This window comes from Globicephala melas, chromosome 13 (genome assembly GCF_963455315.2).
Source record: "Globicephala melas chromosome 13, mGloMel1.2, whole genome shotgun sequence".
NCBI classification, from domain to species: Eukaryota; Metazoa; Chordata; class Mammalia; order Artiodactyla; family Delphinidae; genus Globicephala; species Globicephala melas.
In genome coordinates this window covers 66,224,525-66,236,592 of record NC_083326.1, presented here as the reverse complement: position 1 = coordinate 66,236,592, position 12,068 = coordinate 66,224,525, and the positions used below count along the sequence as shown (strand labels likewise).

Genomic DNA, 12,068 nt, shown 5'->3' with positions numbered 1-12,068 from the left:
CTCTCCCGTTGCGGAGCGCAGGCTCCGGACGCGCAGGCTCAGCGGCCATGGCTCACGGGCCCAGCCGCTCCGCGGCATGTGGGATCTTCCCGGACCGGGGAACGCCGGGGAACGAACCCATGTCCTCTGCATCGGCAGGCGGACTCTCAACCACTGCGCCACCAGGGAAGCCCCTATCCCTTCTTTCAGTAAATGTTTCTTGAGGGACTGTAGTAGGCCAGGGACTGGTCTTAGTTCCCTAGTCCTTAGGAGCTAACAAGAGCCAGCTTTAGTGATGAGTGAGGAGTTTGTGTTCCTGCCTCAGGACCTTTACACAGATCTCCCCGCCATCCCAGTCTCCAGTGTTACCCTTTCCTCCTCCTTTTGCCTGGTTAATTTCTATTCATCCTTTAGAGCTCAGCTTGGAAATTACTTCCTTAAGGAATATGTTCTTGTTTGCCCTACCCAGCCCCATTTGCTTAGTTATGAACTTGATATCTTCTTCCTACCACTTGCCCCAATTATAATGAAAATAATTATGTTATTGTTTAATATCTGCTGTATGTTTAATCTCTCTCTTGTTTGCTGCTCTTTCCCGAGCATGGTGTTAGACACATAGTTGGCATGCAGTAAATACTTGCTAAAAGAATGACTGAAGCGTGTCCATTGAATTTAGCAATAAGCGGTCACTGTTGACCTTGGTGAGACAGTTTCAGAGAAATGGTGGGGGTGGAAGTCAAACTGCAGTGGATTGGGCAGTAAATAGGAAGTGAAGAAATGAAGGCAGTGATGTGTAGACAACTTTTTTTTTTTTAATTGAAGTATAGTTGATATACAATGTATCAGTTTCTGGTATACAACAAAGTGATTCAGTTATATATGTATATATTCTTCATATTCTTTTCCATTGTGTTTTATTACAGGATATTGAATATAGTTCCCCATGCTGTACAGTAGCTCCTGTTGTTTATCTGTTTTATATATAGTAGTGTGTATCTGTTAATCCCAAACTCCTAATTTATCCCTCCCTGCCTTTTCTCCTTTGGTAGCCATAAGTTTGTTTTTTATTAGACAACTTTTTTTTTTTTTTTTTTTTTGCTGCGCCGCATGTCTTGCAGGGTCTTAGTCCCCTGACCAGGGATTGAACCCGCGCCCTTGCAGTAAAAGTGCAGAGTCCTTACCACTGGACCGCCAGGGAATTCCCTGTTAGACAACTTTTTAATATGTGTGGCTGTGACATGGGGAAGCAAGGGTGGTAGCTAGAGGAGAAAGTGGGGTCCAGGTTTTTTTTTTTTTTTAATGGGAAAGACTTGAATTTATTTAAATGACAGTTGGAAGGAGCCAGTGGAGAAGGGAGTGGTGGTGGAGACTGTCTTCTGAGAGGTGGGATGGGGTGGAGTCAACAGTTGAGTTCTGTAGACATTGGGGAGTCTGGGTGAGCCAGCTAAGACTGTGCAGCACACCAGGAAAAGAAGCCAAACACCTGAACTCGGGCAGTGCTGAAGGACAGAGAAGGATTGGAGGGACATTTCAAAGGCGGAATCAGGTGGCTATGAGAGGAGGGAGTAGAGGGTCTTGATTTTTGTGCCCCTAGTGCCTAGCACAGAGCACATGTTACGTAAGTGTTGAATGGTGTTGAGTTTCTCAAGACCGGAGGGGGACTTCTCTGGTGGCGCAGTGGTTAAGAATCCACCTGCCAATGCAGGGGACATGGGTTTGAGCCCTGGTCTGGGAAGATCCCACATGCTGCGGAGCAGCTAAGCCCGTGTGCCACAACTACTGAGCCTGTGCTCTAGGGCCCGCAGGCCACAACTACTGAGCCCACGTGCCACAGCTACTGGCACACAGGCACCCAGAGCCTGCGCTCTGCAACAAGAGAAGCCACTCCAATGAGAAGCCCACACACCGCAACGAAGAGTAGCCCCTCACTCGCCGCAACTAGCGAAAGCCTTTGCGCATCAACAGAGACCCAACGCAGCCAAAAATAAATAAATAAAATAAATAAATTTATATTAAAAAAAAAAGACTGGAGGGCAGGGCAGGCTCTGGAGGGTGTGGCCATAACAAGTTATCTCGAATATCTTCACAGTGGAAAGTCCTGATTCTTTTTGAATTTTGGAAACAACCAGAGGTCACTCAGAGCCAAGATGTTGAATTGTTGAGTAAGTGGGTGGTCGGGTCAGAGACTATTCCTTGCTGGTTAAAAAGTAAAAGCAAGAAACAAGGTGTGGCTTAAAATAATGAGATTTGCTGGTGGCAGCCTGAAAGCCCTTTCATGTAAGAGTTCCCAAACTCTGGTACTTCCAGAATTTGGAAGATTCATTTGGATATCTGTGTTCATTAAAAACCCTCTCACTAAAGGGAACCCTCTTGCACTGTTGGTGGGAATGTAAACTGATACAGCCACTATGGAAAACAGTATGGAGGTTCCTTTAAAAAACTAAAAACAGAACTACCATATGACCCAGCAATCCTACTACTGGGCATATACCCTGAGAAAACCATAATTCAGAAAGAGACACGTGCCACCACAGTGTTGACTGCAGTACTATTTACAACAGCCAGGACATGAAAGCAACCTAAGTGTCCATCGACAGGTGAATGGATAAAGAAGATGTGGCACATATATACAGTGGAATATTAGCCATAAAAAGAAATGAAATTGAGTTATTTGTAGTGAGGGAGATGGACCTAGAGTCTGTCATACATAGTGAAGTAAGTCAGAAAGAGGAAAACAAATACCGCACACTAACACACATATATGGAATCTAAAAAAATGGTTCTGATGAACCTAGGGGCAGGACAGGAATAAAGATGCAGACATAGAGAATGGACTTGAGAACACGGGGAGGGTAAGCTGGGATGAAGTGAGAGAGTAACATTCACATATATACACTACCAAATGTAAAATAGATAGCTAGTGAGAAGTAGCTGCATAGCACAGGGAGATCAGCTCGGTGCTTTGTGACCACCTAGAGGGGTGGGATAGGGAGAGTGGGAGGGAGGCGCAAGAGGGAGGGGATATGGGGATATATGTATATGTGTAGCTGATTCACTTTGTTATACAGCAGAAACTAACACAACATTGTAAAGCAATTATACTCCAATAAAGATGTAAAAATAATAATAATATTTAAAAAAACCTCACTAATTCAGTGTCTCACCCATAAACCAGTTTGAATGAGTGTCTCAGACTTTTCTGCCTTGGAGTTTGTGAGGTTGATGGTGCACTGTCCAACCACTACCACCCAAAACCACAAAGGCCCCTCCCTCTTGAGAGTCTAGGAAGTTTAGATCCAGGAGGTGATACATGTATGGGAGAGGAGCAGGTGGGTCGGGCTTTAAAGCCTTCTGCCAGCTCATTTAACTCTCCTCTGGGCTATGAGGACAGCTGTCTGTGCCCTGGCTGCCCCAGAATGCCGCCAAGCAATCCTGAAGTGCCCGAAGCCGTGCATTGTCTATTCATGGCCCCTGTGCCTGTAAAACAGGGTCCGGTGACTGTCACTGTGCCTGTGGCAGTCTGGAGTTACCCAGAGAGAACAAAGCCACACACACGGGGCGCACAAGGGAGTCTTGTAACAACCTTGTCCCGCTTTCTAGGGCTGAGTCAGGTACCACAACTTGATCTCAGCTGCCCTTTTATTTCAACAAGTTAACATCTGAGCCACACCAGGAGTATTGTGCTCTGTCCCTTTTGGAGGGATGTGGACTGACTCTGTGCTACTGCCCATGCTAATCTCTCAGCCTACACAGCTCTTCCCCATACTTTTTCAGCCTGTAGTAAATCTTGCCCATCTTTCAAGGCTCAGCTTCCCCTGCAAAGACTATCCTCCTGGCTCCCCTGAGTGGAATGGGCAGGAACTAGAAAGAGCACAGGCTTTAGAATGGGGCAGACCCGAGTTGGGATGCTAACTCTGCTGCTTGGCCTTTCACCCCCGGCCCCAAGCTTCAGTTCTCTTATCCGTTAAATGAATATAATAATACCTGTCTCACAGGATTGTTTTGAGAATTAAATGAGATTGGGTCTGTGAAAGCATCTAGCACAGTTCTTGGCATATAGGAGGGATTAAATGTTTGTTCTTTCCCTTCTACCCTTGTAATTTCTTTCTCTGAACTAAGATAGCACTTTGCTTCTACCCCTGAAATAACATCTTAATGAAAGAGTACAATATGGAAGAATGTTTCTTTTCCAGTGGATTTCCTCTTTGAGGAGCAGGGGTAATTTATCCAACAGTCTCCAATGTAGAGCTTGGACCCATGGGTCCAACAAGAGGACCCATGATGTTGGTTGAATGAATGATGGAACCATTGGGGTGACGGAAAATCTGCACAACCAGGGCTTTTGAAGAGTAGGGAAAGGCAGCAACACGTGTAACCTAGAGAGGAGAAATTTCTGGGTGCTTGCTGGGGACCATTGTAGGAAAGGCTGACCCGAAAATAAAGAGACTTTGTTCATTTCATCTACTCAGAACTATAAGCATGGGCTGAAGGAAAGGAGAAGGCAGGTTTTGTTTCAGTAGAAAAAGGAACAACCAGAACCGTTTTTTTAAAAGTCTCATTTAAAAAAATGAGGCTACTTTTGAGGCCAGGAATTCCCTGTGGTGGGGAGATGAACAACTGGATGAGCGCTCCCCAGGGATCTTGTGGAGGAGGGAACTGTGCATCCAGCAGAGCATCGCCCAGCCCTTTCAGGACTCATGAGAGTCCGTTAACTTGGTCGTCTTCTACATGGTAGGAATCCCATCCCTGCACCCCTGCTTCTTTGGCCTCTGAGCCCCTTGGTTTTGTGTGCAGGTGAAGATGCCTGGAGGTGTCGGGGCTGTGGAGACCATGTCGCTCTGAACCAGAGGCTGTACAGGACTGTCAGCGAAGCCTGGCACAGCTCCTGCTTCCGGTAAGTGGGTCCACACCCCTGTCTTTGCCAGTGCGCTGCAGGCCAGGCACTATTTCATCTTCTGGAAAATACAAAACAAGCTTCCTACTAGAGAGTTTCCATTTTGGGGGAGCTCAGGGAGCAAAGGGATATGCCCAGGAAGGGCATGTGAGCAAACACCAGGTGAAAGTGGAAGAGCCACACATGGGCCGGGTGCAGCTAGAGGTGGGGGGTTTGGGATGGGAGGAGACCTTTCCGGGGTGTCCCAGCACCCTCACTTTATAGGTGAGGAGACCAAGCCCGAGAAAGAGCGACTTTCCCACGCCTGCTCTGCTGATTACACGGTTGCCTCAAGGGTTGTTTGTAGTGCAGCTGGCAGAGCCAGCTCTTCTTAACCACGGGATGCCTCCCTAGTTTCCTGCTTTTTGTTATTAACTTTATTATAGCTCTTAGATTATTGTTCGGAGGCAGCTCGGTTTCTTGAAAATAACAGACTTTAATGTCAGATTTGTTCCTCTTCTCTGAGACTCTGTTTCCTCATCAGGAAAATAAAGGTGTTAATCATCTCTGTCACAGACTTGTTGAAATTGAATGAAGTCATATATGCCAAGGGTCCAGCTCATGGTAGGCACCCACTGAATGGTTGGAATCCTTGAGAGTGGGAGCTTGTCTTTGTATTCTCCAGAGCATAACACAGCGCCTGACCTGCGGTCATTCCTCGTTGGAGGCTGGGTGGGCATTTGTGGTCCCCCGTGGTCTGAAGTGGCAGGGCTGTGCTGAGATCTGAGAATGAGACAGACCATAGCCGGGCACCATGTGCTGTAAACTCCAGCTCCCGCACACAGCTCATGTTGCAAAGCATCCCCTGTGCTGATATCAAGAAATTTAACTGACCTTTAAGCACTTGTCTCCACCCAGGGAATTACGTGGGGGGTTGGCCTGGAGAGCTCTGGCCTCTGGAAGAGTTGGAACATTTTTCTGCCCTTTCAGCTCTAACTCAGAGCTCTCCAGTCTTCTCTGTGGATCTGATTGCTTTGGTTACTCCTCCTTGGTTACTCTCAGGGAATTTGATTCCACTTTTACTTTGCCTTTTAGTAAGATAGGAGCAGAGTATCATAGCTCCAGGGGCCTCTGGCTAGTCTTTTCATTTTACAACTGAGGCAAACGAGCATCATCAGAACCCAAAGAGTTCCCAGACTGAGGCTCTCCTTGGCCTCCAACCCATACGGTCTTATTTGTTCCTGCCATTTTCCTATTTGTATGAATATCTTCTAACCAAAATAAGCAGGAATGGGTAGAACAAGCTAATCTTTGGGATTTCTGGATTCTCCGATAACTAGAAGAACCACCTACTATATGATATAACTCCTTCATATTACAGATGCAAGGCCTGAAACCAAAAAGTCAAAAAGTTAGGCCATGGATGAAAAGAGCTGGCCCTAGAACTGAAGATGCTAGCTTGTTAGAGTGCACTGTGTGTGTGTGTGTGTGTGTGTATAAAAGAGACAGACACACAAATACATGCTCATAAAGAAGTAAGACACGTTATCCTGGTGGGAAAGAGTTCAGGCTATGGAAGAGACTGGTTTCAAATCCTGGCTTTGCAGTTTATTAACTGACCGTAGGTGACTTCCCTGAACTTCAGGTACCTCATCTGTAAAATCGGGATAAGAATAGTACTCATCCCACAAGGTTGTTCAGGAGGATTAAATGTGATAACCTATGTAAAGTCCCTAGCATAGCATCTGACACATAGAAAACCTTTAATAATCAGCAGTTGTCACTTTGTTATATTGTGAATGTGTGTCTATATATACCTGCATGCATATGTGTATTTCTCTTAACACACTCATTGGTCATCTGATGTGGAGCCTTGGGGATTAAGGTTAACTTTGAACCACCCTGGCACAGTTAAGTCAAAGATCATGCCTGTGGGGGAAGCAGAGCATCTCGGTTCAGTCTCTTATTTGCAGCTTTGCCTCAAGGATGGAGTCTTTCTGATCCAGCTCTACTGAAAGGATGCATCTCCTGACTCCTGAGCTTTCCCACGAAAACTGGATGGCATGGAGCCCTCAGATGGAGCCTGGTGATTTGCCCTGGGGAGGTTGGCTGCTTTGGAGCCAATTCGATTTTTTCCCCAATTGGAGGAATATCTTCAGGGCTGGGAAGCATTGTACTTGTCTGGCCACAGAAGCGACCTGGGTTATGAGGAGCCTGAGGCATTAGCCTGAATAGTCTTTTAAGGTCTCTTCTACCTCAGCTTATCTGTGATTCTCTGATGAATTCACAGTGTCTGGGTGCAGGCCTGCTAGAAGCAAGGACCCTCCTTCCGTGCTACCCAAAGTAATTCATTCTTCCTGACTCCATTCCAGCCTCACTCTTACCCAGCTGGGCTCCAGTTACAATAAAGGAAATGACTTTTCTTCTACCCTTCCCCCATACCTTTGTTTTCCTAGTCACAGGGTGGGGCTGGATATTGAATGGAGAAATTGCTGGGGTTTGGTTCAAACTCCTCCCCTCGGGGCTTCCCTGGTGGCGCGGTGGTTGCGAGTCCGCCTGCTGATGCAGGGGACATGGGTTCGTGCCCCGGTCTGGGAAGATCCCACATGCCGCGGAGTGACTGGGCCCGTGAGCCATGGCCGCTGAGCCTGCGCGTCCGGAGCCTGTGCTCCACAATGGGAGAGGCCACAACAGTGAGAGGCCCGCGTACCACAAAAAAACAAAACAAAACAAAAAAAACTCCTCCCCTTGCCTTCTCCTTACACTAGCCCATCCCCTGTCTGCAGCCACATACATAATCTTGCCTCTTGCCTCCGCCAGATTCTCAGGTGCCCAGACAATAGGAAACCACTTACGGCTGGGACCTGGGGCTGTACTTTGGAGGCCAGTTAACGTACTTCCTGGAAGTCCGTAATTGTGCTGCTGCAGTTGGGGCGCCCCGCCAGGATCTCTCTGATCTCTGGATGCTTGGCTGACCAGCCCTCCCGTTTCCTCTCCTCAGCCTTCGCAGAGGGCCTGTTTGGACTCCGTACCTCTGACCTTCCTTCTTGAGCAGTGCCATTGGTTCTAGAGCTGGGGACATTCTCTCTGAAGCTCTCAGGAACTGGCTCCCTCTCTCTGGGGGAGGCCAGGAAAGCAGCCGGACTGCACATTGTTTGTAGTTGAGGATAAAATGAGAAGCTATGAATGGTGACCTGGTCTCTTGGCATGTTGGCAAACCAGGGAAACTTGAGTTTTCTGACGATTGTCCTTGATTGTCCTTTCCCCCTAGTCAGAGGTGTTTGGCCAAGGAGGAGAGATTGTGGGAGGAGGGAAAAACTGCCTCTTTATGGCCCCTACCTGGAACTCTGTTGTTTGACCCGATTCCTGACAGCATTATCACAGGGGAAACTCCACCATTCTTAAGGCTCCTGGGAACTTTCAGGGTCTCCTTTCTCAGGATCGCGAACAGCTTTCTCTTTGGAGAAGTGTTGCCTAATGGCGATGCTCTGGAAAAGGGATGATGCAGATAGAAAGCTGTTGTCACTTCATCAAGCTACAGACCATTTCCTCTAAATTTGTGACTCCAGGAAAGGCCGGTGAAGAAATCACACACGTAGCGACCGAGACTGTGGTATAATGGGCTGGCTGACGACAGTGTTTTCTGCAGTGCTGAAAGCTGTGCTCATTTTCTCACCCACACCCCCATCCAAACAAGCGCAGTAGAATGATAGTTACAGTAACAGGTACCATTTATTGAGTGCTTACTCTGCACCAGACACTGTCCTAAGTGTATGTCACGTACATTATCTCATTTAATTCCTACAACAACCTAATGTGGTACTGGTCTTACTTATTTTACAAATATAGGGAAATGGAGGTTACTTGCTACAGTCACAGAGCTAGTAACTGGCATAGTTGGGATTTGAACCCAGGCATCCTGACTCCTTGCTTACCAGAGTCTTTGCATTCCTGACTAGGGCAGTCATTTACCCTCCCTGAGGCTCAGTTTCCTCTTCTGTGCCTTCAGGGTGAAAAGAAATCACCCTCCACACACTGGTGGTGTCAGATAGCACTGAAGGACATTGGTTCAAAGGCTTCATGAACTCTAGTGTCAGTAGAAGTGCTGTTAAATTTCTCCTGGGTCTCTGGCTCCTGGCGTGGGAGTCAGTGGGGCAACCCTGCCCTCTGCTGTTGTACTGTTGGTGTTGCTGTCCTGTTTATTGACCCAAAAGCCTTTGATTCTAGTTTGTCTAGTTTATCTCTAAGGAAACAGCCAGCCAGCAGGTCATTAAGGCTGGCTGCTGGATAGATGCCTGGGGCCTGGGGCTTGCCCCACAGGGAAGGGGAAGGACAAACACCTGGGCCTTCTTCTGCCCCAACAAGGGACTCCAGCATGAACAGAGTGGGACTTCTAATATGTAGCAGCAGCTTGTGACCTTCAATGTGCCTTAATCCTGCTCTGTTCTTTGGAAAAACAAAAATAAGACCCCGTGGAAGCCCCACATTGGCTGTCCAGGGCAGAGACGGAGGGGGTGGGGGTGGGGCCAGGGATGGACGACTGATAATTTACTAAGCATTGTATTGGGAGTTTCACTTAGATTATCTGATTCAACCCTCATGGTAACCCTACAACTCCATTTTATACAGGAAGGCCCAGAAAGGTAGAGTAACTTGCCCAGGGTCACACAGAGCTGACACTCGAAGTTAGGTCTCTCTGGCTCCAAAGAAGGGTCTTCTTTCCACTGTGACTCCCACGAAAGAACATTAGACCTGGAGTCAGAAGACCTGGATTTGAGCCTTAGCTGAGCCAGGCCAGCTGTGTAACTGTGGGCAAGTTCCTTAGCTGTGATGAGTCTCAGTTTCCTATCTCTAAGATGTGGTGAAAGTAACCCACCTCATGAAGTCGTTGTGAGGATCACGGAGGTAACACATCAGAGAGCACCCGGAAAACATTAGGATGGGGTGATGTAAAGGGTCAGCAGCAGCACGTAGCAACACTGTGCTCCTGAGCCGTTCTCATTTCATTTTGAGCATCATCTACTGTATTAAAGCACCCAGTTAGCTGCTGTCAGGGACACAGATTGGACCTACTGGTCATATCTCCCAGTTGGTTCCCTCAGACAGCTGAAAAACAGGCCAAAACTTGGAGCGTTCCTAATAATGGGCTGTAGTCTGGCTTCCATTCTGTCTCTCCCTTGGAACATTCCCTTGGGGGTGTCCCAGAGGGTAGACTCAGCGGTCCGTCCACTGGCCACTCTTCAGTCCTCATCTTGTATGGCCTCCCGAGCTGCCCTGGAGGTAGTCACGTGAATCAGAGTTTGCAGTCAGGCTGCTTGAGTTTCCATCCCAGCTCCTCATGAGTCACCGCCTTAACCTTTCTTTGCCACAGTTTCCTCATCTATAAAAGAGTGAAATGGTTCCCACCTCAAAAGGTTGTTGTGCAGACTAAATTTGAACATGTATTCAAAGCCCTCAGCAGAGTGCCTGGCTGTAATTAAGACTTAATATATGTTAGCGTTTATTATTAGTGTCTCGGTCACTCTTGAAACGTTTCCTTCCCTTGGCTTCCCTGACATTCCATGCCCCCTTTGTTTCCTTCCACTTCTCTGGTCATTCCAGTTTGCTTACCCCCCTCTATCCAGCTCTGAAACATTGCCGTTCCTCCAGGTGGGCTCACTGTTCCCTCCCTGGGCAGTCTTACCCACCCCCATGGCTCCTGTCCTCCACATGCTGATGACCACATACTCCACATACTGATGGAATCGGTGTGCAGTCCAGACCTCTCCACTGAGTTCTAGACTAGTATCCTGCTGTTAACTTCACATGTCCATTCGGAGGTCTTGCAGGCATCTCAGACCCAGATGGGCCTTCAGTCTTCCCCCCAGAACTGGCTCCTTTTCCATCGTAACCTGTCCTGTTGAATGGCACCACCATCCACCCACTGCCCAAGCCAGAACCCAGGTGTCCTTCATGATACCTCTTCTTTCTCATCCTTATATCCAAGCCTGTCAGTTTTATCTCCAGATTATACTTTGAATGCGTTCACGTCTTTCCATTTCTCCTATCACCACCGTGTTCCAGTTTACCATCATCCCTCACCTGATGACCACAGTAGCCTTCTAACTGTCCATGGTCACTCTGGACCCCCAATACATTCTCCACAGAGCCACCAGAGTGAGTGGTCTTTAAAAAGAAAAAAAATCTGGGCTTCCCTGGTGGCGCAGTGGTTGAGAGTCCGCCTGCCGATGCAGGGGACACGGGTTCGTGCCCCGGTCCGGGAAGATCCCACATGCCACGGAGCGGCTGGGCCCGTGAGCCATGGCCACTGAACCTGCGCGTCCGGAGCCTGTGCTCTGCAATGGGAGAGGCCACAACAGTGAGAGGCCCACGTGCCGCAAAAAAAAAGAAAAAGAAAAAATCTGACCACGTCACACTCTGTCATCTCTCTGTCCTCATACACTTCAACGACTCTCCAGCATTCTTGGATAAAGGCCAAAGTCCTTTCTGTGGCCTGTAGAGTTCCCCATGGTCTGGCCTCACCCCATAGCCTCCCGTTTCCTCTACTTCAGCCTTGCTGCTCTTCACAGGTCCAAAACTCGCCCTTCTTCCTTTTGACAAGGCCTTTGATCCTGCTGCCTCTGCCTGGAATGCTCTCTCACCCTCTTTTCGCCTAGTTAACACCTGCTCATCCTTCAGGTCTTTACCTGGATGAGGAACGGATGTCTCAGGGAAACAGTTACAGAATAGGTTGTGGCCCCTGTTTTATGCTTTCATAGACCTTCCCTTGAAGCTTTTTTTGTGGGTTTAATCTCACATTTATTCATTTGCTCATCTCCTTAGTGACATCCTGAGGTCTCTAATATGCTAGCATAACTTGGTCAGGGACCACAGGGTTTTTTGCCCTTTATGTGTTACCACTGAGCACATGTTGGCATGTTAGGGATATTTGTTGAATGAACTGCCTGGGGTGGCCAAGTGATGTGATGAAAGTGAGGCCTTTCCCTGCCCTTCCCCTTCCCCACATACTTCCCTTAGCAGCCACCGTGGCTGCAGTTACTGTAAATGGCAGGGAGGAACTGGTTCCAGACATTGGGTTATTTGGGACAATTGCCTACAAGTGTCGAGTGAAAAGTGAATGATTTGTCTTCTGCCCCCAAAGGAGCCAAAGAGGCTGACCCAGGAGTCCTCCTGTCCAGCAGCAGGTCTTGAGCTGTACTCTGTAGGTACAGGCCAG

At 48.0% G+C, this 12,068-nt stretch overlaps 1 protein-coding gene across 4 annotated transcripts in view; it reads left to right on the top strand.

Annotated features, from left to right (window-relative positions):
- The window catches only part of LOC115855492 (E3 ubiquitin-protein ligase RNF185), an 87,585-nt gene that overhangs the window by 40,010 nt on the left and 35,507 nt on the right, over positions 1 to 12,068 (top strand). For all 4 annotated transcript variants that reach the window (XM_060310496.1, XM_030860845.2, XM_060310495.1 and 1 more), the window contains one exon: positions 4,774 to 4,873. In XM_060310496.1, coding sequence (XP_060166479.1) covers positions 4,774 to 4,873 — 100 coding nt within the window. The remainder of the gene's footprint in view (positions 1 to 4,773; positions 4,874 to 12,068) is intronic.